Raw genomic sequence first — 27,566 nt, 5'->3', positions numbered from 1 at the left:
TCATTGCTCTCTACAGCTTCCTGGGGAGGGGACATGGAGAGGGATGTGCTGATCTCTTCTCCCTGGGATCCAGGGACAGGACGCGTGGGAATGGTTCAAAGCTGCCCCAGGGACGGTTTAGAACGGACATTATACCGAGAGGGTGGTCAAACACTGGAACAGGCTTCCTAGAGGTGGTCAATGCCCCATGCCTGTCAGTGTTTAAGAGACATTTGGGCAATACTCTTAATAATATGCTTTAACTTTTGGTCAGCCCTGAATTGGTCAGGCAGTTGGACTAGGTGATTGTTGTAGGTCTCTTCAACTGAAATAGTCTATTCTTTTCTATTCTATTTGCCTGGTAAAAGCAGCACAAATTTGTAAGTAGTAATGGTACAATAATTACAAGAGTGTTGTCATGATGGTGATGATGAATATTGGGAAGCCAGGTACCAGAAAGTCCTCAGCTCAGACACCTGAGCAGCAACGCCTGGCAGCACTCTCTTAGAAGCAGTTTGAGAAGAAATACAGAATTAAGTTTCCAACAAAAACCTTCCTTCCTGTCTTGCGTCCATCCTATCAAACTGCATCACACTTTCAAATGTAAATCTGATTATGCTGATTATCAGTCATGGGCTCATCAGTGCCCTGGTCCACTTGCTACAAGAGACGATGTCTTCCAAGGAAGCATCCCTTACATACAGTCCGCATAGGATGGTCTGCTGCCCAGGTGTGCTCTTGGTGTTTGATCACGATTAATCTTTTGGAATAAGCAAGAGACATGTTTCAGAGGTTATTTTTGCTGCTGGACATCAGGACCTCCATACCTACAAGGCTGGTTGAACATGTCTCTCTTTTAGTTAATGTGGACTAGCTGCGGGTTGTGCAAATTTCCTTTGTGCTATTTTCTCATTCTCATCTGTTTTCCCGTTCAAATCCATAAATGCAGCCGTGGGAGTTTTATAGTTTTTCTGCATGTGGGTTTTATTGCTAATCACAACAGAGATCATTGAAGGAGCGAGAAAAATGTAAGTTAGATTTTGCATTCAATCAAGTACTTCTAATTCCCAGGCTTTATTGTGTTCAGCCTTTTTGGTTTTATGATTGTCACCTCCAGACTACCTAAATTCCATTTTAAAAAGAAAAAAAAATCAGAGTTGTTGTTCACATTTACCAGTCTAATAATATTCTCTTAAATTCTTCCATCTGTTTTGAGACTCTGTATCTCAGATGCCGCTGTTTGATAAATTCACAGTTTTATTTAAACTCTATAATAAAAAAGCATATAGATACGGACCAGGCCAAATGCAAAACCATGTGTATTTTTTTAAAAAGAGATTGTTTTTCAAAGTTAGGCTTATTTAACTAACACTGTGGTTAACAGTTTCCTAAAAACAAGCTTCCTTCTAAATAATTTTGATTTTTTTTTAACAATATAGTAACTGAGAAAAATCCATTTGTGTTCTGTTTTTCCCTTAGCAAGTGAAAAACACTGCTTGCAAACCCAAAGAAAAAGAATAAAGTTTGTGCAGTTTCTTTTAATTTGCCGAGGTCTTGCCTTTTATTCCCAGTGTACTGTGTCTCATTTCATTTTCTATTAACATTTTCCACTTATGTGGCTGAAGTTTATCTTCTGCATTATATATCCTGGCTGGAGGAGTGTGGGTGCAAAACTCTGGGTGTTTTCCCGATAGATTCATGTGCTACAAAGATAACCAGAGCAAAAGGTGGCTCAGAAAAGGTACTGTTGGTACTGCAAGCACTGCATTCATAGGCTAGAGAGAATAATAACTTCTCCCAAAATCCCATCTTGTCCTACCAAAGAAAAAAATCCCTTTATTCAAGCTGTGGGTGAGGCCGTTTACTTTACCGTGGGATAGCACATGTACGTTAGATAATACTTCCATACTGGCACTGGAGCTGGGAATTTATTATTTGAAGAGCTGAATAAATGTTAAGGGCAAACCAGGAATCTTAATTTTCTCATTACTTATTTTCACACTGCATTTCTATCTGGGTAACATTCATGTGCAGCAAAAATGGTCGGGGGTAGGGTGGGGTGTGTGCAGAAGGAGGGAGTGGAAGACAGTCAGCATGGGGCCTTTTCTCCAGAAATCATTATATGACTGTGCATCATGTACCTTTTGCTTTAGCTCCATTAAACCAGTGGAAAAACAAAATAAAATTTTAAAAAAAGCCGTGGTTTTTGGTGTGGTTTTTTTTTCCCCAGCTTTTAAATTAAATTTTAAATATCCTCCGTCAGCATTGCTTTTCAAAAGAGGTTTTCTCAATGCAAGGAACTCCATGATCAGACTCCTCTTTGTAGTAACTACTGTACATCGCTTGTTTGCCCACTGATAATAAAAATCCAGGGATGATGCAAGACCAAAGAACTTGTTTGTATTAAGTATATTATACAGAAAACTAGGGATCTGAGGGAGAGTACATACAAACATCCCCTGTTTGTGGTGCCATGGCTATACTAGACCAGAGCGCTACTGAACAATTTCTGGAAGCCAGTACTAGACAGCCTTACTGAAGCTTCAGTCAGGAAAAACTTCCTTGGTATCAGTCACATTTAAGCCTTTGAAACTATATACGTGTAATTTTTAGTTGCTTTGCTTAATTAGGGTCTTTTCTAGTCAGCTGTTTTGGTTTTAGTTTGTTTTTTTCCCCAGCTGCTGAACTACACTGGTTCAAAATTTTTTTTCTTTTTTTTTTTTTTCTTGGTGCTCAGATGAGTATAGGATCAAACCAGTGGAAGAGGTCAAATACATGAAAAATGGGGGAGAAGATGATCAGAAAATAGCAGCCAGGAACCAAGAAAACTTGGTAAGGATTGAACTTATCGCTTATCTAATAAAATAACATGGCTCTGCTTTTGTAATGAAATATGCAACGTGCAGCACATTCAAGCTACAGCTTACATGCAGCAAGAGGATTTTCTCACAAATGTCATTACTCTCTGCAAAGCTCACATAGAAGGTGCAAAATATGACTTTTTCCTGCTTGTCTTTCTGAATTAGGCTCTACTTGATCTTGGAGTGAGTGCTTCCACGATTATACTTGTTCACCTCCTTTGCAGATCTAAATACACGTGCTTTGAAATGTATGTGTCTATATTGCAAACAAGTTGATAGTAAACCAGCAGTGCACTGCCATTTAGAAAATGACCTACTTATGTAGATATTATTTGCTCCATGCTTTCTGGTTTTACATATTTTAAAATTCACAAGGGAAAGCAGTTTGGAATAGAAAAAGCAATTTATTGATAACACAGCAGTCACAAGAATTGTTTTGTGTGTATTTCTTTTTCCCTGATTTGAGCACCTTGCCGGCTCATAGTTCCACTTACAGGAAGGAAATCTCAGGTAAACTGTTAGTACTACTTGAAATAACTAGGATGCTGTTGAAGTGGCTTAAAAAGTCACAGTGGAGTCACTTCTGGCATTTCTGAGAAGTCGTTTATTCTCTTCTAAAGCTAAAGGAATGTCAGTTTTGTAATTGGCTGACTGCGGCTTTGCCCAGTTTAGCTTTTTGAAGACATCTCACAATTATAATAGTTGGGTGCAAAATTTCACATCTGGTTCCACTCATTCATTGCAGCTTTTCTTCACGTAGGATTGTTTGGTTTTTTTCCCTCCATCAGTAAGACCAAAGGGTCTTTGTTCCCATCAGCAGCAGATTTCAGTGGAGCCATAACCATTATCACTAGCAGAGGATTTGCCTTTTGCCATCATTGGGCAGCTGTACAAAAATCCACTGTTCGGGATTTTTCCATTTCCTGAAGATGTAAGTGAGCTCCAGGCAACCTGGATACTTTATATTACCTCTTTTAGACACACATACTTGCATTACACAATTACACATGCATTCCTGTAGTAAATAGAAGAGTTTGTTTTGCTCTGTGCTGTCCTTACCTTGTTGCTCGAGCAGTGGTTGAGCAGCACGCAACACGATTTCTGCTTTGGTCTCCAGATTAGGTATCTGTCACCTGCAGTTTTGCATTGTTGATGCTCCAGTGGATGGCGCAACTTCAGCTGGCAGCAGGATTTGGGGATTTTTTAGGGCCTTGGAAACATTGCTGAGAACATCACCTTTTCTAGCAGTATCTGCAGTGCATTCAGCATTATTGCCAATGTAAGCACATTTGTTTTGAACTGGAAGAAGTGTGACTGCAAGAATTTTTTTCTCATTTTAGAGACCCCAGTGCTTTTTTGATAAACAGAGAAAAAGGAAAAATGAGCATGATCCTCAATTTTTTTGATAAAAAATGGAAGAAATCTAGCAGGTTAAATTTTAAACTAGCCTTCATCTGTATTTAGATTAGAGTATTTGCAGAAGGTAACATGCCACTTGAATGACAACAAGGAAGAGTTCAGGAAAGCTTAGGTCTGCTGAGGTGACACAGTCGCTGAAGTTGTGATAGAGATATTTTGTACTTCCATTAGTGCCTGCTTTCTTGTAGCACCTAAGTGTTAGCCTGATTAAATTTAGGAAGCACAGTGCTTATTATTTTATTATTGACAAGTCACGTTTGATGGGAGCGGTGGGTTTGTTGGAAAATACAACTTAATGTGGAGTTAGAGGGCAGGCATAGCGCTCTCCTCTGTCATATCTATCAGGAGAAAAAAAAAAGACAGTAACACAAAAAAGGCTTCAATCAGACAGGATGTATATACTTTAGAACAAAAACCATCTTGCACACCAAAAAGGCTTTACTTTCCTTTTACTCATCTTACTATAAGGAGATTACATTGTCTGTAATGTATGCAGCTTTTTAAATCTGGGAATTGTCAGGTCCTTGTCACTCCTGGATTTTTTAAAGGGGTTTCACTGTTCCAAGTTCTCCTTAGTAAACATGTTTTAGTTCACTGCTTAGAAGATTGGTTAAGCTACCCATCACTCAGGCTTTAGTTTTCTTAATGTGTGAAAAGTTGGCAAGCGCTTACATAATCTTTTCATCAGCCATTTCCAGGCAACAGAAATTTTAGGAACAAGAAAAAGCGGTGGGAGAATCAACTGACCCTTTTCCCTCCTCTCTTGTTTCTTAATCCCACGTTTCTTTATTGTCACAGGGCTGCTAATTCACTTCTTCAGAAATGCGACCCGGATGAGATGTATAACCTGAATGTCATTATAGTCGGTTCCCTGGGAACTGCTGTGGTGTGGGTTATCTTATCTTCTGATACTTGTGCTTGAATTATGTTATTCAGATGCCATCGAATTTTTTGGTCCCATTAGCATCACTGTTACTTTTTTAAGGTATTTCAAAGTTTCGCTTAAAAAGAAAATCTCTGTTCAAGTGAAAATAAAACTGTCTCACTTAAAACTTAGGCTCTTTGATGCGGTGCCATCTCTGCCTTTGGTGTTGCAATATTTCTGAGTCAGGGAAAAAAAGGTCATGCAAGTAGATAAAGAGAATGGGAGGACATGGCAGGCACCAGGCAAATTGTCATTTTTTACTGGGGTCCTGTGGTCAGGGTCCCAGGCTTTTATTCTGTTTAAAGAGAGAGATGGAGATGGGCTGGTACAAGTGTGGGTATTCCTGGGAGAGACAAGGCTCTGTCAGTGAATGACCATCTTCTCAGCTTCAACCTGAGGCTTAAGCAGGGCTCAAAACTTGAGCAAGGCTGACATTGTAAAGCAGAAATACTCCTCAGATGTATTGACAACGGGGATGGCTATGCTAGGGCTGTATGCTAGGTGAAACAGAAGATGCTCCATGTGAAAACATTTTCTGGCAGAATCAAAGGCCTCCTTGAATTAGGCCCTTGACGGGGGCCCTAGGGGGGAAGAAATAAGAACAGATAAAAAAGTCAAGCTTGTTTCAGACTCTCTCGCAGTCAGTTATTGTTTTCCTGCAGTTCCCTTGTATCCATCGGCCGGGTTCACTTCTTTGCCCAGGTTGTTTCTGCAGTTCTCCACTTGCCACTGGGATCAGTCTGGTCCTGGTTTCATTCCTGGTACCTCTGGCTCCCGGCACCTTCCTGAGCATCTTGCCCAGGCATCTCCACCCTCAAAATCAAGCCAGCGATGTTGCCCTTTCTGGGGAAGATCTTGAGCTGGCATTAATGCATCCTTGTAGCCTGCAGATGGGAAGAGGATGTAGCAGGATTAGGTGCTGGAGACCCGGGGTTATGCTGCATGCTGGCACTCTGCACCATGTGCTTTAATAGCTGCTTAGCTGAAACAGGGACGTTTGAGTCAGATTTGTAAAGAACTAGTAGATAGATGAAAGAAGTAATTTGCACTGGTTTTCAAGACTATATGTGTTTTTGAATCACAAGTGTTGGACTATATATATATTAAAAAAACATGGAAACTGTGCTAATTTTCCAATGAGATGTGATTGTGCATAGAAGCTCATGAGTGTGGCGTTGTTCCCGGAGCTGAAGAAGCAGCTGTGATGGTTATTTGTACATTCAGAAGCAGAAGGGCTGGCTGCAATGGTTTATCAGGGTCCTGGACTGGCGTGGCTGGGAAGGCAGGCAGGCTGGCTTTGCCCACAGCAGGTCAGGCTCTGGCAGGGTCGTTGGCTCAGGCAAAGCCAAGACTACACTGTCTCCACACACTGCTTGGTGTCAATGTACGAAGGGAGGTGATGAACCCCCACGCGTTAAAACTAAACCTCAACTCCTTGTGGATCCACAGCAGCTCAGCAAAACCCCTCTGGGGCAGAGGTGAGCTCTCCTGCATTTCCCCATCTTTTTGGGGGGGACTATGCGCTGTTAATTCAGTACTGAACAGTGTTTAAGGTTTTATGATAAGGATTCTGCAAAACAAAGTTTTACCAACTTGAGTTTAACAGTCAGCAGATCCGGATGGGTTTTTTTGGCCCTAAATATCAGCAAAAGCTAATCATGGCATATGTCACATACCTGGTTTTGTTACTTTGGAAAATGTTAAAACTCAGGAAGTATTAATATTTTAAAAAGCTAAATCTATTCTAAAAGATACCTGCTATGAGCAGGTATGACCAGAATAAATAACAACATTTTGCTATTTCTAAAGATCCATTAATTTTTTGTTTGGAAAGGACTCACTGTTTAGCTCTAGAACATCATGTTAAATATAGAGAGTACAATCATAACAGCCTATTTAACATTCACAATAGGACAAATTTAATTGTTCTCATTTCCATACTCTTGCAGCATTAATGGCTTTCCATTGTAAAATTTTATTGCCAGAAAAGGTAAAATAAGAAGGTGTGGCATATTCGTGCAGCTTAGCATTGCTTTGGCAAACTTGATGAGCTGTATCAGTTTTCCTCTGAGACGGTCTATAATAGTACAGATACGTCTGAAAATATCAAATTCCTAAAGCTACATTTTTTAGTGTTAGGTAGTTAACTTGATATTTATTGCAGTTCAGTTTTTGGATGTTGTTGTAACGTTTACTAATAGAAATCTTTTTCTGGTCTGCGTTGGCACAAAAGGCTACTTACTGTGATTTTTATGCTTTGTTATCCAAACACTCAAAACAATTGGGCATAATCCTCTGTTTTGTCCTGAAGCTCCGTGGTGAAATTGCATGTTAGAGCTTGAGATGAATTCCTGCTGGAGTTGGAAGAAAATTGCCTCTCTCTGTTGCTCTTGCTATCTCTCTTGCCTTTAATAACGCAAACAATGTTTTGCCTTTTTTTTCCCCCCAGTAAGTATAAATTTCCACTCCACTTACCTGCAAATGTAATTTTTGTCAGCCTTGCATGCACTGTTATTTCCTAACTATGTCTTGAGCTTCTCAGCCCAGCCTCTGCTCTCCATTTATCATTCAGCTCCGTAATACTTAGTATTGCAAAACCTCGGTATCTGTAGCTCTGTATTCAACACCGGTTATCAATTTCTGCAGTGATTTGTTGAAAACAGACAGTAGTATTGGATAGATGAAGTGTATGAAATTAAAAGCCTAGCAGAAAATGAGGAATGAAACAACCGTAATAACTATATAAAATGTAATGTGAAAGGGAAGCTACTGTGTATAATATAAATCTTTAAATGGTATGCAAACTATGTATTATAGATACATCAATGATAAACATTTTGTGATGTGCAATGCAAATGTTGGCATATGTCTGAATTCCAGATTGGTTTAGGAAAATATCTTTTTAATTCTGTTGCCAAGTTGCCCAATCTAGGCACTAAAAAAAAATAAGAAGAAATAAGCTAGCTAGAAGAAGCTAGCCAGCACTCTCTGGGGTTAAATTTATTGGGGGTTTTTGTGATGTTTTCCTTTCTACATATGCAAAATACCACAAGTGCAAATTTAAACATGGAAATACAATTAATTTGGTACTTTAAAGTGTTTAAAGCCACTGCTGCTTACTATTGCTAGATAAGCTTTGGATTGCTGTGTTTTAAATGTGTAACTCTGTATCACTGTTGTAGTACATTGGCGAAGAGCTCTGTAAAAATTAAAATTAGTATCGTATTAATGTATACTACAGTACTAAGGTTTCAGGCTGTAGTTTCCTAATTATTTATTTTAAACTATTTTGCAACAATAGCATGTTTCAAAACACACATTTCAGGATAGAACTTGCTCATGCTCTGCTTGTAAGGGGAAAGAAACCAGAAATGCCAAAGACCAACACACCTCGAGCCGTTAGAAAGAAGAATTTTTCTTGGGTTCTTGTCTACTCTGAAGAGCTTTGGCATGTTAAATCATGTGTTGACCCCTCGTTTGCTTTCGGTGCTGTATGCAGCATCATCCGGGAAATGCTGTCCCACCGCTGGCACCGTGTCAGCTCCAGGCACGAGTGTTGGGATGATTGCATCATCTTGGTTCATTATCCATTGTCAAGGATGGATATCTAGATATTTTCTGTATATAAAGGAGAGGCTATTAACTTCTCTGCCTCTTGCCACCCTATTTTCCTTTCTCCTGTTTTCAGATATAAAGCCTCAGCTCAACAAAACGCTTGAAGACATTGTTGTCTCTTGTGTTGGAATCCAGGCAGGGAGAAAAGCACAAAAAACACGCTGAAAAATACAGCTTGGGTCATTCTGGGAGGGGAAAAAGAAATTGAGACTCTCTTTTCTTTGGTTCCTGGGGCATAAGAATAATAAAAGGACAATGTGAGCATTGCCTGATGTGCAAAGAGACTTGATAACGTGCAGGGGTTCCTGTGTTGCCCACCTATTGCATCTCCTGTAATCCTGCGAGCTGGAAAAGAGAGCAAAGAAATTGAGGGCTACAAAGCAAGGCTACTCCCCCACACGTTTTCCCACAAGGAGAGGCATACGCTTTGCCTAGATGCTGCATCAGCCAAATCCTGAGGCCCTGAGGGAGGTCTGTGGAAACAGGTCCCACAGGCTCCTCGCAGACCAGCGCAGAGATGCTCCCCATCTGGACTGCTCCTCTCTCAAGTTCAAGAAATAAACCACAGAACAAAAGCTGCCGCTACAAAATGCAGCTACAGAATAAGCAAGTAAATGAAAGCCAGGGATTAATATTTAAAAGTAACTAAATGAAGGAGTGACGAGCGTAATATCAAGCTCGTTTCTGCCAGAGGTGGCGGGGTTCACGTTAGGATAGAGGAGGCAGCATCCCACGCCCTGAAGGCAGGCGGGCAGGCTGGGGCACCCATGGACCTCCCTGTCCTGGGCAGCTGCAAGGGCAAGGGTGTCATTTGCTCAAGGCAGAGGCACTCTGAGCAGCACCGGGACAGACCAGTCAAAGCAAATGATGTGCCCAACTCGGTGAAGAGGAATTTTGCTGTTTACATTTGTAAGATGATACCTAAGAAATTCCCTTGTGAATATGTAGTTGTTTATTGGATGTATTTTTTTCCAGTCTTCATCGGTAGGGTCTGGATCAGCGCATTTTATGCTGCATGTACTCCCAGGTTCCCTTACCTAGGGAAATTATAATTATAAAATCACCCTTTGGATTTATTTTTTTCAAAGTCTGAGATCCTAAATGAATGCTGTCCTATTGCTATCAGTACTAAGTAATTACAACACTTCAATTTCCATAACCCAGCCTCTCCAATGTTTTTCAGAAGAAATGCATTTGCAGCTGAAATAGAAGTGCACGGAAGGGGTATTGTTACTAGAGCCAGTTATTTTAAACACTGTGCAATTAGCTTATTTCCATATTGCCCATTTCATTTAAAATTTGCAGTGATATTCTTCAAAGAATGGTTTCTCATAATGAATTTATGACAGTTTTAGCTCATTCCACTTACGGGTCACTGCATATTATATAGACATCAAAGTAAATGATTGCACCAAGTATTAATATTATTTTTCTTCTGGATTCCATCAAAAGTGGTTTTGGGGGAAGAAGTATTAATTTTTCCTCTAGTATTTAATTTTTGAAAATCTAGATAATAAGTGGATAGTATTAATAAATATTTTTAGCAAGTCAGAAAATAACATAAAAACTACTTGTGCTCCAGATACATTTCTTCAGACTAGACCTTGTTTCGGTCTTCACCCTCTGTTAAGTAAATCTCCATAGTGCTTTACTGAGAGGTAGAATGATATGATTTATCAGGCTCTTGATGGATGTGATTTTAAAGTAGAAAGTTTAAAAAAAAAAAAGTATTTCTTTCTAAGCATATTAAAATAACAGTGTCCAGAAGCAGCATCTAATTGCAGTCTTGCTAGTGTTTGCTAGGGGAAAAAAATAGTAGTGAAGGTCTAATGCCCAAGAGCCTTGGGCAGGTGTCAGGAGCAAGTTTTCAGGACCAGCTATGTTGTCGGTGTAAAGGATTCTTGCAAAACCTGCAGAGATGTTCCAGTCACTTGTGGGAGCAGATCATTTTCCATACTGGTCATGTTTTTTCCATGCCTGTATCATTTTAATGGGTGGGTTTCTGCCTGGGATTTTTTTTCCTTCTCTGGGGAAGCTGTTGCTGTTGAGAAGGAAACGGATGAGGAGCTGTTGGTGAAACAGAGGAGTCAGCAGCAGTGGCAGGGTCGCTGTTGGGAGTGAACGATGCTGCTGGCTTTGAAATCCTCTGCCAATATAACCTGCATTGCTCTGTTCAGGGTCCTCTTAAAAGTCCAGCTGAGCTGCTCTCCCTTCACTGTTCAAGCACTGGCTGAAAACTCACTTTGCCAAGGAAGTCCTTTTTCGCAGAAATCCTACCTAGTACCTAAACTGCCAAACTTAAAGCATTGCTGCTCGTTGGCCGAAATGTGTCGGGCTTCTCCAGACCACATCATCCAGTGTTTGTAGATGTCAGCATCTGAAGCCCAAGCAGGATGCAGCTGTGGTGAGCTCTGGCGGTGGCAGGCAGATGAGCACGGTGACGTCTCTCCGTAGCCCCAAGTATACTGGCGCACCAGCAACCACAAGCTTGTGGGCATTTCTCAGATCCTCTCATTATCGTTGTCCTTGTGCTTGAAGTTATCAAGGCCACGGGCATTATGTGTCTGTTTTGGACATGCAACTTTCAATGCTGCTCTCCGGGAGGAGGTATAGAAATCTATACTGTTTCCTATAATAGTTTATTGTGCACTTAGCGGTAAACCAGCCTGCGTTGCAGTGCTGCCAACATCAGCCATTTGAAAATGAGTCAGTTGACCAAAATATATAGATTATATATAAAATTTGTTATTTAAAAACATTATACATAAAGCTCTGGAAGTTTTTTATTTCAGTGTTTCTTCCATGATTGTGAGGACTGGGAATGTTTCCCCCCCCCCCCCCCTTTTTTTTTGAGCTGAGACTCTTTTTTATTATTTTTATTATTTTTTTAAGAGCTTTGGTGTCTCAAAACTTGAGGAACTGAAGCTCTAAGAAAGATGAGCAATAAGATTTTGAAAGCTGTCAGCAATTAGAAGCTCTCTGTATCCTTGTTTTGGTACTTGCTTTTCAGCAATTGCCTGGTAGGTGTTAATTATTAATTCTGCTGTTTTGGAACAGAGGATAAAACAAGATACAGGTAGAAATGAACACACAAAAATGCCTAAAATCATCAAAAGTTGCTGTTGGAGAATAAAGCTGGCAAATCCAGGCAGCTGTGCTGACTGCTAGCCCGAGAGTCCTGGGGTGGAAGTACCACTGACCACAGGTGAGCTGTGGTCTCCTGTCTTCCTGCCTTCTTTTGATAGCAGTGAGGTAGATGTTCATCCTTTCATCTGCTCAAATTTAATTATAGATATTATATGGGTTTGCTCAAGCTGTCTTTTCAGGCATAGGACTCCTTCGGTTGAGGCGGTTGTGGAGAAAATGTAGGGCTCAGGATCTGCGTATCTGGTGAGAAGCTAATTTCAGACTATTTAAGTACACGGAGATAACAAGCAAATTTATCCATAGTTACGTATTTCATTAGATATTTAACCATGCAGCCTTAATGATCTCTCAGTTTTAGTTTGAATACAATATTGCACCTGGAAAAGAAAGTTTCAAGGTGCTGAGAGATGGGATGTGCCATTTGAGACTCAAAACCAATACTGAATTCATTAATTTTGATTTATTGAAGCTGAGGTGGTGCCCTTTGAAGGGTAGGACATTCAGTGTTGGTTTCAGGCAAATCATTCTTACAGTCAGTGCATTTTTGCTGTAACTTGTTTATACTGTGGCTGTTTTTTTCAGTGGAAAAAGTGTTTTCTTTTGTGAACTTCCCTAACTACTGTCTTTAAAGACAAGTTAAAAGCGGTGAACTTGAAGTCAGTCAAATGAAACTGTTGTCTGCTGTATGTAAAAGATCACCAGCACCCAGTTCTCAGGATGGGGTCCTGTGACAGACGCTTCCTTCTCTCCCTTTTCTTCCTTTTACCTTTATCCTGTGTTTCTTTGACCAACATCAACACTTTGATCCCCTGGCCTGTTCATAGAGAAATGCATCTTTTAAAGTTGTTTCTAGTAGCTGGAAGCTCAGCTTGCTTACGCTAAATTATGGCTTTGTATAGATTCAGAGATCAAATTTAAAGGCAAGGACTGACCATTATGAAAGAATGGGATATGTTCATGTTTTTAGGGAGGAGATTGCTTATGCTGTTTTCTGGGGTTGGTGACAGCTGGTTTGATCTCAAATGCAGCGAAACAGATGACACTTGACAGCTCTGTAGTGCAAAGTAGACCTTGACATCCATGTTGGATGTCTCTCTCGGGTGGAATTTAATGCACCTTCTTGAGTGACAGGCAAGAAAGGTGGCATCTTCTGTGGCCAGCAGAGCTGCTAGGGTGAGTACAGTCCAAAGCCCCAAAGAGGAATCTGCGTTAGCAGCTGCTGAAAGCAAGCAGGAGTTAAATGACCATCCTAGGAAGAGGTTGGAGAGGTAATGAAGGAGGGGCAAAAGGTGCAAGGTGGTCAGAAAAGGTGAAAAGGAGCAGAAACGCTACAAGGAGAGGTGAGAAGAGATTCAGAGGGCTCTCTGCAGCCCTGAATTTCTCAGCTTGCCGTAGTTAAGGAGAGGCATTCTTCCCATAAGCAGTGGGGCACCCTATGGGCTACCTTAATGAGACACACACCTCATTACTGATGTGTATGAAGACACCTGGGTTTTGATCAGCAAAAGGTAGTATACCACTAGCCAATGTTTTGCTTGGCGTTAAATCTATGTAACAGTAGCTGCAGGCACTCATCAGCTCTAAAAACAATTTTGATGGTGCCTTTCTGATGTAGGTGGGAGCTTATTCTTAGCATTTCTTTCCAGGTGTTTTGTGAGGGGTCTGGTGATTTTATATGATCTCTCCCAGTTTAATCCCACAGGGATTGCCATGGTCAGACACAGTCTTGTCCTGTAGGAGATGGGTCAGGTCCTGTCTCAGTGTTTGCTCTGTACCTCTGGATGGTCTTACTGGCCATACTGGTGCGGAGATTTCAAGAGGCAGGTCTGCGCTTTTGCCATGAACAGCACGTGATAGCAGCACGTTGCATAATCTAGATTGGTCATTATTTGAAAAACAGAGTTTTCTAACATTTTTTTTCAAGTGAGCAATTTCTGTTAAAAGCCCTGTTGGCCCTCTGTTATGGAATTATAAAACCAGGAGCTCCCAATCCATTTTGCACCATTATTGTTTTGAAATGCTTGCATTTTGTCCCTGTTTTTACATAAATAAGGCAATTTTTTTCACCTATCCAATCCATATGAGACTTTCTTCATCACCTGAATTATTTTTAGTGTGTTTTTTTCCCCCGCTCTTCTTGGTTATTTAGTAAGAAATGTAAAAAATACTTTTAGAAGCAACGTACGGTAGAAGATCCAGGAGCGAGGAGTACTTGCAGGAATAAAAGTTGTAGTAGGAGAGCACTAATTATTTAACTAATCTTCGAAAAGACAATATCTGTTGTACTGAATGAGCATAAAACGTTATTTTCCTGTTTCAATAGTCGCTGCTTTTGTTAGGTTTTCCACTTGCTAGGCAATTGTATGCTCATGTTGTTATTGAGCAGCAATGTTTTTCACCGCTGCAGCAGTTTTGTGTTTTCTTGCTTGATATTTTGGTTGTGTTTCATCACAATATGTGAATGAAGTTGGTAAATATTTAAAATCCACCATGGAGAGAATGATAGTGTTTTGTATAAAATTATTTGAAACTGCAGTGGACATTTTTTAGTGGGGTTTTTTCTTTTGTTTGTTTGGTTGTGGTTTTTTTTTTTTTTAAATAATTCTTTCAGGGAAATGAGGTGTCTCTGCAGGGGCTGGACTACCCAGGCATTTTATCAGCTTAGGCTTGCTGGGACAGTGCTGCAGTGAAGGCCATATACAGGCAGAAGACATCCTGATTTAATGTCATCTTCTCTAGAGAAAGTGAAAGAGAACTGGAGATGGCTGTTGGGGAAGCTCATTAGCTATATTAATGGGCTTGTTGAGCTCTTTAGCCTTAATTAGTGCATGCTCAGGGTGACAGGCTTGGCAAATCCAGGTCACCCCAAGACTTGGCATGAAGTCAGAAGGTGCTCCCCCGTTTGCTTTCCTGCTGCCATACATTTCGGGACCATTGGGAGAGTTACAAGGTTCCTCAGCCTACATTGGTCCACCTTGCCAAGGGGGTCTGCTGGTGCTCAGGCAGGCACTGCAGAGGTCTCCAGGGTGGTGTGAAGCCAAGGGATGGTCCATGGGGAGGAGGTGAGTGAACCAAGAGGATTTATTCCTGGTGGTGGATGAAGGTGGGGTCATGTAACCTACACACACGGGTAGGGGAGACCAATGATGTTCCTGGTGATCTTGAGACTTTGCTGGTGCATTATATGCCCCACCCTGAAAAAAGAAACTAGGAGCATGATAGACTTGTGAGGAGAAAGGGGAGGGATATAAATGTAAAGTTTTCAGGAATTTTTTTTGATATTAAGTAAAATCGGGGGGTTTTTTTTCTTTTTCTAAATGAGAAGCATTTCCAATTATTTATTTATTTATGTAAGATGCCTGGAGCATCAGTTAGGCACTTGCCAAATAGAGTCAGCACAAACAATTTTTAACCTTACAAAGCTGAAGGTGGCAGCTTACACTCCTGTTTTAAATGGAGGGATGGAGGCTGGAGTTAGGACTGTGTGAACGTTTGGGGTTCGCATCAGCTCTGCGGCAGTAAACTCCCTCTCCAGCAAGTGGTGGGGCACTGCTGTTGCTTTTGGTTTCACTGCAAGCTCCGGCTAGTCAATGTGAAATTCCCTGTATCAGATATCTGTCTCCAGTTGAACTATGAATGTTTCAGCCACCTCTAAGTATCAAATGATGAGTGTATCTCTCCATCTGTACTATGTGTGCTTAAACCTGGGCTGGAGGGGGCTCAGCTTGATATTTTTTTTTTTTCACTGTAATTTTGTTTTTCAGCTTTGGTTGTTCCCCTTTGCTTTTGCGGATAGCTGAGACCAGCTGCTCTGCAGGCAGCTGAGAGGCTCAAGTGTGTGTGTTAGAAGGGATTTCTGCATTTTAACTGGTGGAAAGAGGAGCAGAAAATTGGATTGGGACAAGGGGAATCAATATAAGATCATAACCTTCAAGGGTTCAGGGGTATTTTTTTAAGTAAAAAGAAAAAGTCACAGAGGAAAAAAAAAAAATCTATGAAAATATATTTATGTTTGTAAAAGCAAGCACTTTGATATTACGAAAATGCTGGGCAGATAATTCAGGCTTTTGTGCATATGGACGACGATGCATTTTGGAATTACATGTAGGTATGTTATAATATAAATCTCCTGTATACATGAATATTTTTAATGTGAAGCAGTAGTTTACACAGATAGCAAAGTAATACTGAACTAAGCTAATATGCAGCTGACCGAACAGTCTCGTATTTGTTCTCACTGGGAAGATAATCTTTTTTTTGGCTTTAAATTGTTTGCTCCTTGCTCCTGCAAGAAAAACTATTTAGTTCAAACGCAGCTCTCCGGTGCTCTGCTTTCATCTCCCACACTTGATCTGTGCGAACCGCACTGGCTGCGTACTTCTGCTTGCTGCTTTATCTAATGTGTAATCTTTCCATGGGATAGCATCAAAGACAGGTGGCTTTAAATAAAATAAACAAGCTGCCAGATAGTCTATGCATGGGAACACAAAACCAATGCTTTTTAATAAGGTAATAATATTATATTTGTGTCTGTGTATATATATATATATTTAAATGTAGTTTGTTTTACAGCAGCACCTGAAGGCAGTAGCTGGGAATCAGAAGTGGCTGCTCTGCCTGCAAACACAGCAAAAAGGGGCTCATGTATTACCAATTCTTCCCAAAGAAGCAGCTGCCCTTTTCCCTTGGTTTTCTTCTTTTCTTTAGCCATTCACAGAAATGAAGCTGCTGTGAGAGAGAGGAGGGGCAGATTTGACTGTCAGGAGTGGTGGAAACCAGGGGGTGATTTCAGGGTTGGGGAGATGCTGGTAATGTCGTACTCCTGCTGGTGAAATGCTGCTGGTTTGCCAGATCGCCCTCTCATTTTAGGCTTGGAGAGCACATTGCCTTAGCAAGCATACCTGAGCTAAACATAGGAAATCCTCAGCCCTTTCAGGTGACGGGTGGGGCTCTGAAATAACTGGGTTCAGGCTGCTTCATAAGAGTGAGTCGAGGTCAAAACGTGCTTTATTTTTTGTAAGGGCTTGGCTGGATGCACAAGTTTAGCAGCTTGTATATTTGTGGGATTTGTTGCTTCTGGAGCTCTGCCGGCTCTCTAAGTCACTCCATCCTGCCCAGCTTTTCCAAAGTTTAACATCCGTACGGGACCGCTGTCTCTGAAGCAGTGTTTACACTCATTTCCTTCCTAGGGAAAACATTCAGCAGCGAAACAGGACTTCAGCAGCGCTGTGGAAGCAGTGACGGCAGATGCAAGGAGATGGTGACATGTCTTTCCAAAGTACAGCTTGTTCTTAGTGGGTTGCGTATTGAGTTTTCTGCATCCTCCTTTTTTTTTTTTTAATTAAAAAAAAAAAAGGCAAGCAGAAATCTTTTACCGAGCTAAAGGCATTGCTCAGCCTTGCAGTGAACCCAGCCAGGGCTGGCTTCTGGCCAAGCCTTTGCTAGCCACAGCCTGCACACCATGTCACTCCTCTAAGAATAGCCCTGGTGCTCTTTTTAAAAAGCCCTCAAAAAAAAAAAGATTTTAGCAATGTATTGTCTTCATCCTTGTTAAAGAGGTGGAGTTTGGAGGGGATTTTTTTCCCCCCATGACGGTGTCTGTTGTTTCGCCTGTGCCTGTGACGAGCTATCGCTAAGGCTGAGAAATATTTTCAGACTCAATGCGGTGAGTCAGGGCTTAGCCATAAATTGGTCATGGGATAGAAAGGATACAGATTGTCTGTTACCCAGTGTCTAGTTTCAGTGATTTCAGAAACATGAGCAATTTCTCAACTGATGTTAATTAGACTCATAACTCTTTCTGAGATGATCTAAGGCAAGGATTAATTATAAAAGTTTCTCGGTGTTAGAACATGTTTCTTTAGTTAAAGTTTGGCATGCTTTTGTTTTACGATTAGCATGAAAGAATTTTCCTCTGCTTAAAATCCATAAATACTGCATTCTATCTTGCTATGTAAATAACCATATTTATGAGTTTATCTAAACAAATCTAACTGTTAAATGGAAAAAACACATAAAAGGCACAAGTGCTGCCAGCCAACTCAAAGGCTCGTTGAGTGGACTTGCATATTCCTCATGGGCTTGGTTATGTTTTAGAAGCTGTTCTTCTGGCTGTACTTGATTTCTTGCTTAAATGAAACACATCATGGGTTATTTTCCTATAGTCATTTAAAAAATAAGTGACCTAATGAAGTACCCTTACGTGCTTCTCCTTTTGTCTCCATACCTAGGGGCTTCTCCAGGGCAGCTCCATGGAGTCTTGATGGAGATGGGGATCCAGTGGTCCCATGTCAAACCACCCCCATGATTTGTTGTGCCACGCTCTCGCCTCTGAGCCTGTAGCCTGCGCTTTGAGGTGTGCGCTTACTAAATCTGAATATTTTTAATGCCATGGCTGCATTTCCTTAGAGGATAGAAGGAAGCAGAGCTTGTTTCAATAAAATTGTGTGAGTGTGAAAAAAAGCAGTTTACATCAATACATCTAAAAGGTGAACCTAAACAAAAATGTTCAAATGGCTATATGGAAGGCTTGGTTTGACTTGATGGTGTACAATCAGAAAAGGCTGGATGAGATGACACATCTTCTCTCCATCTTCTCTGTCTTCTGTGCTCCTTATTTTCCTGGGGGTAAATTTCAGCAGATTCTTACGACATAGTATCAGAGCGTCCCAGTTAAGGATCCCTGCACCAGTTTGGAAAACGTGGCTAAGTTTTAATTTTGCTCACTTTTTTACTTCATAAAGCTCTTCTCTTACGATTAAGTCACATAGCCAAATAGTGATGTAATTTTTTTTTTGTGTTATACTTCTGTGAGTGCTTTAAAACAGAAGAGATTAAAATCTAGATCCTATGACTGCTGTATTTGAAGTTTTTTTTCTAGAAAAGTGTTGCATTAGCCTGTCCTTGAGCGCAGGTAATGTAATAGAAAATTGTTGGGGATTTTTGCTTGTAATAAATTTAGACTGAGATTCTTATCATATGTTAATGTTTTTAATAATCTGACACTACAGATCTCCTCTAGTTTTATGAGCTGTACTTACGACTCCTGCATTATGTATGCTGATGATTACTATGCGAATATAAGTTATTGAATTGATTTAATGATGGTGGCATAGAGCATAAAGCTGAGTTCACTTAAGGAAATAAAAGCAATGCAAACACAAAGCAGTCAAATGCTAACAAAGTCTTTTGTGTCATGTTGGGTGACGAACCGCAGAGGGATTTGTAATTCAGCTTTCTGCTGAAACCCTTTTGTGAAGTGGTGCTCCAACATCACTCACCCTCCAGTCCTCGGTGTCCCCAAACTTGGCCCAGTTACCAGTGAGACGGAATGTATTGGATCTGCTTTGACTTTACAAATGGTGACAGATTAATTTGGAAAGACAGATTACAAACATACATTATGGCCACAGTCTTGAGTCCTATAAAAGTGATGTATGGCTGGTGCAGAATGATAAAAATTCATATCAAGGGAACAGCTTAATTAACTATTCTTGATTAAAGTAGTACAGTATGTGAATTTAATAGCTTGTCTTCAAAAGTAGAATGTAAAATCACTTACTACTTCGGTGTATTTTGCTGGCAAATTGTGAGCTGCCAGAGGTTCTTAGTGATTAATTGAGTTTAGAAGAACTTACCACTGGGGTGGGAGATACCAAATAATTATTCTGCTCTTGCTTCAAGCTCATTGCCTCATGTTCAATAAAGAAGTTGTCAAGAACAAAGTCATGGGAGTGGACTAGCAATAGGATTGATAGCTGTCAGGAAAGGGAGGGCATATTTGGATTGCGAAGCAAGGACTTCAATTGAGTAACACCAACAAAATGTTGGGTGGTGAAATAGTTAACAGTGTTGCCATTCAGACTTCCAAGTTAATGGTCAATTTGTATGTCATCATGGTTGTTGGGGTCATTGTAGGTGTGGAGAACAGAAGTTTATTGTGTCTCGCTTCTGTCATCTTTTAGGTTGAGCAGCTCTAGTCAATGAAGTGTTTTCTCAGTGGTCATGCTTTGTGGCGCTCTAGTTGTTCTTGTGGTTCTTTGAGACCTTCTTGGTCTGTGAAGCTGAAGAAGGTGACGTATTCTGCAGCCTGTTACACCTTTTACATGCATCAGGATGATGCCGGTCTTTTCTGCAAGAGCATGATACTGATGGCTCGTGTCCAGCAAGCTTCTAGATCTGTTCAGCAGAATCACTACATAAGGTGGTGTTTCCGTGTTGTATGTATCCAGTTGGTTATTCCTGCCTAAGTATAATACCTAGCATTTGGGCCCTGTTTGAATAATCTCCTCTTTTTCAGTACATCTCTCCAAATTGTCAGGATAACTTTCAATCCTGCAAAGTACAGTCTTTCCTGACTTGATGCTCTCTGTGGTTTTGGCAGGCAGTTGTAGTCTCCAATTCATTATTATTCATCATCCCAGTCCCTAATGGAAATCCAGCTCCAGGACAGATACCAATGAAATCTTACTTGATATATTCTTCCATTTTAACAATGTGCTGTTATAAACTACCTTCTGCGTGGCTTGCCAACCAGCTTTGCACTTATCCTAGAGTGCTTTCGTCTTGTTGGTCTAGAAGAATAGACTTGGTTTTCCTAACTTGTTTGTGAAAATGCCAAGAGAGACGGTGACAAAAGCCTTACAAAAATCAAGGCGTATCACATGTTCACGGCAACCAATATAAATGAAATATGGTATTTACTTAAATATGAGTAGGTTTTTTTAAAAAATGTAAGTTTCAAGTACTGTTAGCTTACAACATTTTTCCCATGTAAAGGTTTTCCCTAAAAATACTAATACTACAGAATGGATATTTGCTTTAAAATACAAGCTTAGATTGTGAAGCATAATTGAAGGCCAAAGAGTGAATTTTGGGAGCAAGTTTTATTTCTGCAGCATGAAGAGCATTGAATGCTTCATTATACAATGCTTTGGTATTAGTCAAAGTTCAGATTCAGTCAGTCTGATCAGTTAGCACAGATGTGCAAGTAGTGAACTTTATCATTATATGATGTCAAAATGATCCTTAAAAAAGGATCTTCTCATCATCTCCTTTAAAATAATATAAAAATCCTGCTTTACTTTTCTTTCGGCATCAGTACCTCAAAAATCCTTATACCTGATCTCATCTGAAGAACCCTCCTGATTCCAATCAGAGACAGTTTTCAGGGCATATTTTCACTGTAAATAGGTAAATATGCTATTTGGATGGGTGCACATTGCTGCTGCTTGAAAGTAAGGTGGGTGAAAAAGGTGATCTTACAGCAGCTATCCTGGCTTTGAGACTGGGCATCTGCACACCTGTGTCTGATCCAAGATGAAGAATTAGGTTTTCTTCCTAGCATACATGTGATCTTACCTTGACTGGAATTAGTGAAGGTCTGAGTCCTGAATAAAACAGCAAAGAGGTGCGGTTTCTTTGAGAGATGCTCATTCCTCCTGGTACCCTTCTCTTGGGAGCAAGGCTTACTGCAGCAGGTAGGCTCACCGAAATGAATAGGACTGGCTGTGGCTGAAGATATTGTATACCCTACAGTAAGTAAATACAAAGCCCAAACTTCTTAAGGGCATGTTTGTGTCAACACATTTTTCTTGGAAATATATCTATTGCAGAAGCTGCCTCTGTGGTTACACCTAATTATAAGACAGCATTGTTTTGTATTTTATGAGTGCTTTGAAAAAATTAGCAAAATTCATTCATACTGTGGTCAGTGAACTCCTATGAAATTGCCTGACAATTCTGTTATTTATACACAGTGGAAAAATCGATAAATTTAATCCAAGGTAAAACTGTCTGGCTCTCTAAAGGAGAAGGCTGCCTCGGTTGCTGAGGACTGGAAATCATTGCCTCATGCTAATTGAATAACATCCAGCAGTTGTGTGGCTGAATCTTCTAGACCGATTGACTCACAGAGACTGAGTATCTAAATGAAGTGTATTTGTCATGCTGCAATCCTACAGGATTAAGACCACTTGGATTCATTTGATCTGATGCATTCCAACAATATTAAATAAGTCCATTTTTTATTGTCCTTTGCACCTTGCATTTTCCTGGCTCTGGAAGTCCAGCATCTTACTTTCTGGAAACTGAGCTGTGACATGACAAATATTTCTGGCCAGTATTTCTAGCTCTGGCAGGGCTTGAAGAATTCTTGGCCGGCTTTTACAGTAGGCTGATAGCTTAGACCAAATATAACAAGAGGCAGAGTACAGCATGTAGAATTAAATCATGTTACTTGTTATTATATTATTTTTCTTGTCTTGAAATTATTCACTTTATTCTGGGTTTTGTGATAAATAGTCATTCTAAAATGTTTTAATCAATACTTAGATGTTAAATAATTTTAAACAAAACATCTGAAAGATCCTTGTCTTTCAGCAAGATAATTATGCTGTGAAATTTGCTTTCATAATTCATTTGGGAAGTCCAGTTTATTGAACATTTGGGATGTAGGACTTACTCCTGATATATCTGTGGTTTCTCCTCTGGAACCTTCTTTGCAGCCATGTCAATGGGCACTATTTATAATCACGCAAAGACACAAGGTTTAAAGTCTTTGCAAAGGTACCTCATGGGTAGGGTAAAAGGGAAGGAGAAGGCTATTGTGTGAATGCAGAGCCGTGAATTGACTACAATAGAGACATCTTTGTTCCTGCTCACAGTAATACTCACACATAAGTAAATAAAAGCTGACAAAGTGAGAGTGGGAACAGGAGAACAACTAATGGTGTGCAGCTTTCCAAAGAGGTGAGCTTTGCAGTGGAAACCGAGAGGGGGGAAGTTTCCCCTGGCCATGCCATCTCCCTGATGCTTTGGCTTTGGTACTCAGTGGGCTGCACAGCCATTTGAGTCAGTTGGTGTGAATGAACCATGGGAAAAAGACTTAAATGTTTCTTTTCAGACAGATCAGTGAGTTAATAGGACTCCTTACAGGGCCAGACAAGTCCTAATCCTGGCAGAAGGAGCATACCAAAAGTGCATGGCTGGGACCCTTTTAGTGGCAGACCTCAGTCAAATGACCATAAATCAACTGTGAAACTGCACTCTTAATGAGAGAGGGACCTACCAAGGGGTAAATTAAATACCTTTCAACATTGAAAAATATTCTCTGAACATATATCGCATTATTAATATTGACCAGAGTTCCTGATCGGTCCAGGAGTGCATGTGCTGAATGTCCATGGAGATGGCTGTGCAGCTCCCCTGCATCCCTTGAGGGATCTGGGAGGCCAAAAGCCACCCTCCCAGCAAGCCTGTAGCAGCACAGCTAATATTAATTGAAAGTGATTTTAAGCTCCAGGAATTTGGGGCTTAAACTAAACCTTGAATTTGAGGATTATAAGGAGACCACCTAATCATCTAAGTGTTCGTTGTCTTAGATAAGCCTTGACAACATCCTGAGTGTTCTCTGCACCCACTGGCTGGTTAGCAAGTTGCTCAACGTGCCCTTTCAGAAGTGAGCGGATGGGGGAAATAGCTGTGCGCCGTCTCAGTCTGAGGTTGGTGTAATCACAGATAGCTCACTTGGCACTGTCTGAGCAGCAGGAAAGTGCATAGATGGGCTGGAGAAGAGAGACCATGGGCGCAGGAGCTCACAGGTTTGAAGCAAGTACACCTGTAAGCAGTGCACAGTGAGGCCGTTGTGTTCGCCAAGGCAAAGGAGCAAGCCCTATGCATAGTAACAGAAAGGCTTTAATCGTCATAGAACATTAATAGGGCAGTGCAGTGTTACTACCTGCTTATTTATAGCTGCAAGTTTAGGGCGATGTGTGACGGCCCATGTTTCATTTGGAAGAAATGGGTAGAGGAGTCCTGCTGAAAAGAACGTATTTCCTTCTGCTCATTACACTCAGTTGATCCCTGTTGGTTTAATTGAGGTTTAAACATCATAAAATGTGCCCCCGTCTTGTGGTTCCTCATCTGCTGTTTGCCCTTCCTTTCTCTGGTGAAAGTTGTTTTATCAATTCTGCGTATACATGGCACAGACTTCTTGAGCTGGCCTCCATGCTGTTCCTGTAGCCGGTTGGTTGCCCGTCTTCCCCTTCAGCTTTCCTTCCCTGCATGCTTTACCCAGCTGTTTCAAACATATATAGCAGTATCACAAAGAGTCCTTCCAGCATAAAGTCATTCATTGTGATCGTGATGTTTAATAGCTGCAAAATCAGTCTTCAGCACATGTGGTCTTCTGCTGGAAGAGTTGTGCAGACTGTGATTCAGGAGAGCAGCATTATGGGCATATGCACCATTGACCCAAGGGGGATTTAGGCACCTCCATGAGATGAAACAGGCCCCTAAGTGCTTTGCAAATCCAGGAGCAAAGTGTGCCTAGGTTGAAGTTTACATCAGGAAAACTGTTAACAATTAATTTAAGCACATGATTCTTTAGGGACGTGCTCCATCACGTCCCATAGCTTCAGTGATGTGGGAGGCTGTGCTTTTCATAAAAGTCAGGGAGTGAGAGCAGTTCTGCATTTCACTGGTAGGGGAAAAAGTGATCCTGACACAGTTCATGCCTCAATTTGTTTCAAAACTGCTTTTGTAATCCTTCAGGTTGAGAAGTTTTGGGTAAGCATTGTCAGATTTGGCTGCTAAGCGCCAAGCACAGTGTTTCCAGTTATATTCATAGGAGTTATATGATCCATTTGTTGGTGTTCCTGATAGAGTTGATAAGCCTGCTTGAAGGTCAAGTGTGCTCCTTGCTAGGTCTCTAGTCTGTTTCTTAACAGTTTACAAAATGTGGGCCACAGAAAGGCCAAGGAAGGAATACATATCATGGGTCTCTGCAATGGGTTGTTCAAAAGTTGAAAGTTTTGACGAAACAAATGACCTGACATGGTCTTTGGTTGAATGTAGGTATAGGATCTGCAGAGAGCCCTGATCACCATGTCTCTGCTGCTCTTCATTTTGCCAGAGAGATGAACAAGTGAGAAATATTAATCGCAGCTTACTGATTTTGCTTTCAAAATAGGTTTTATTTGTTAATGTTTTTAGGAGCAGTCAGGGAAGATTCTTGGCCTGTTGCAGCTGCTGTGCTTTTTTATACAGCTCAGTGTTATAAAAAGGCAGAGGGATTATGGAGCTTTGGTGACTTTAATAAAATCTGGTTTTGCTATTAGGATCATTGATATGGTATATGGTTTGAATTAAAGTTCTCATTATCACATTAAGATTCAACAAGGAGTTAATTAAGTGTAGGGAAGTAATTGAATGCTAATACTACAACACTGCAGTGAAAAATGAGGCAGTATTTCCATACTAAACTCTAGTTTTCTCCTCGTTGTAAGTACCATGCCTGTGAATGTGCATCGGAGTATACTTCTGACTCAGGCAGAAAGCTTTCGTGTTTGGCAATGCTGCACCTCTTGGTAGTAACATGCCGGTCCATCGTTTTCTGAACATTCCTGTGATGGGACAACCCTATTAAATTTTAGAGGTACTTAGCTTTGCACTCGCCTGACTTGAAAAGAAAATAGAATGTGTGTTAAAACTTGGCTTCTGCAAATGGCCAGAAATCAACTTAGAGACTTGAAAGCTAGTTTTGATTAGAAATAACAAAATGGAAATTATTTAAGGAAGCCTGTTTTGCTTGTTGCATGTGATTTTTGTTGATTTTAGGAAGACCTGTTAGACTGTGAGTCATGGAACATGTGGATATTTTAATTGCTGATAATTCTGTTAGCACCGAATAATTGTTTTGTTAAATAATCCAAGGGTTGAGGCAGGAAGACATATCATCCCCACCAGCTTTTTGGCTTGAGAGAGATCTTGAGTACTGTACCACAAATTTTATGTACCTATTAGAGAAGTTGAGCTCAGCTTATTTCTCCTTCAGCGTTTATTTACCTTGTTTTTTTGAAGTATGAATGCACAGTGTACAGGTGTCCCCTGTATATGTGGTAATAATGATATTTCATGGCAAACCATGATTTACAGTAACAAAATAAGTACATTCAGAGAGGGCTCACAGAAATCAGAGAGACTTGAACCGGAGCTGCCTCTGTTTTTGAAGGAGTTGGGCGCTCTCATCCCCAAATACGTGATCTGACCTGCTTTTCAAAATAAATGTACTTTCCTTTTTTAGCAAAACCTCAACAGTAAAAATAGTTGGTAGAGCCACATGCAGCTTCTGTCCATTTGCTTATGAGTCTCAGGGCTGCTGCAGGCAGAGAAATGCCATCTCTGAACACGGTGAGTTAACCTCACTGGTTTGAGATACAACATTAAAACCAGGAGCTTCTGTTGCTCTTAAATATGGCGATACATGTGATACATCCTGACTTCAGCAAGGCTTTAAATACTGTGACCGAAATTGGAAATGTGCTCTGTAGGAAGGATGTAGGCAGATGGGAAAGAGCCCAGAGGGGAGTGACAAGAATAGGAGGTTTAGCAAATGCAAGCTGTAATGGAAGATGGAAGGAATTGATTTGTTTAGCCTAAAAATACAGAAGGAAACGCAAGTCACCCAATACATAAAAGGTTGCTTTAAAAGGCATGACAATCGTTTTTTCTCCGTGACCACTGAAAAATGCAAGAAGACATCAGGCAAAGATTTAAGCTGGGTAGGAGGATAAACGTTTGAACTTTTAGGGAAGTGGCAAAATGAAAGACAGGCTGTTGAGAAAACCTGCAGGATAAGAGTTTGGAGAACAGGTTAGACAGAAATCTGTTGAAGTGGTTTGGATACATGCCCTCAGGTGATGCAATTAGGTGATATTTTGAAATATCTTCCTTTCGTGGTGGTTGATACCATGTGAAATTTTCAGGAGACTAATCTTGTAGAGTTTCACAATGCTATTTCACATTCTGATCAAGGAGCCGTTGAAATTTTGTGGGTGACTGAAGGATCCATCCGTGGCCAGCCTGATCTTGCATGGCGTACGAGACCTCCTTTTCCATGGCCAGTGCCTCCCAAGGGAGCAGGCACCGTCTCCCAGCGCTGGCCTGTCTTATGGCCGTGCCACTGCTGGGACTGATGCACAGCAGCCACACTCAGCTGGCACTGATACTTTCCTGGAGAAAAGATCTGCTGCTTTCTGGAAAAGGAGGGCAGAGCTCATTTTGAGTCTTTTTCCATGTCCTCTGCCACCTATGAGGGGTGGTTTTGGGAAGAGGTGATGCAGCAGGTGAGATGATGGACACATTAAAATCAGAGTGGACAGTAAAGGCCATAACAGGCATACAGTCATTTTGGGACTCTTAAATGTTGGACATCTTAAATGTTGGACGTGAGTATTTCCAGGCCTGTAATTGGATCTTAAGCTAGTTTTTCACACAATATTGGCTTGGATATCTTCCTCTAATTTGCAGCATCTTGAGCATCAAAGCTATTTTTATACATCCTTGATGGAATATATTTACTTATTGGTGCCTCTTTTTGCTAACACTGAGGAGACATGCTTATTTATCTGTTCTTCTTCCAAGGAAACTTAGAGGAAGATAAACACCTAAAAATCCAGCCTCCATTACTGATTTAAGTGGCTTATAAAATTTTTAAACCATTTATGATTGTCTTTCATTCTGATGTGTATGATGTCTATTCTCAGTATTACTCTCAGATAACTTTGTTTGGAGAATGCAGACAAAATCCATGCTTATACATCTGAGGACTGGAAACTCAG

General features: G+C 40.6%; 1 protein-coding gene across 1 annotated transcript in view; it reads left to right on the top strand.

Moving 5' to 3' along the window:
• C5H1orf21 (chromosome 5 C1orf21 homolog) overlaps positions 1 to 27,566 on the top strand; it is an 85,307-nt gene that overhangs the window by 24,826 nt on the left and 32,915 nt on the right. The window contains exon 2 of the mRNA XM_075711198.1: positions 2,717 to 2,811. Within this exon, the coding sequence (XP_075567313.1) occupies positions 2,717 to 2,811 (95 nt within the window). The remainder of the gene's footprint in view (positions 1 to 2,716; positions 2,812 to 27,566) is intronic.

The sequence above is a fragment of the Pelecanus crispus genome, chromosome 5, assembly GCF_030463565.1.
Source record: "Pelecanus crispus isolate bPelCri1 chromosome 5, bPelCri1.pri, whole genome shotgun sequence".
Classification (NCBI taxonomy): Eukaryota; Metazoa; Chordata; class Aves; order Pelecaniformes; family Pelecanidae; genus Pelecanus; species Pelecanus crispus.
The sequence above is the reverse complement of the archived record's forward strand: the minus strand, read 5'-3'. Positions and strand labels throughout refer to the sequence as shown.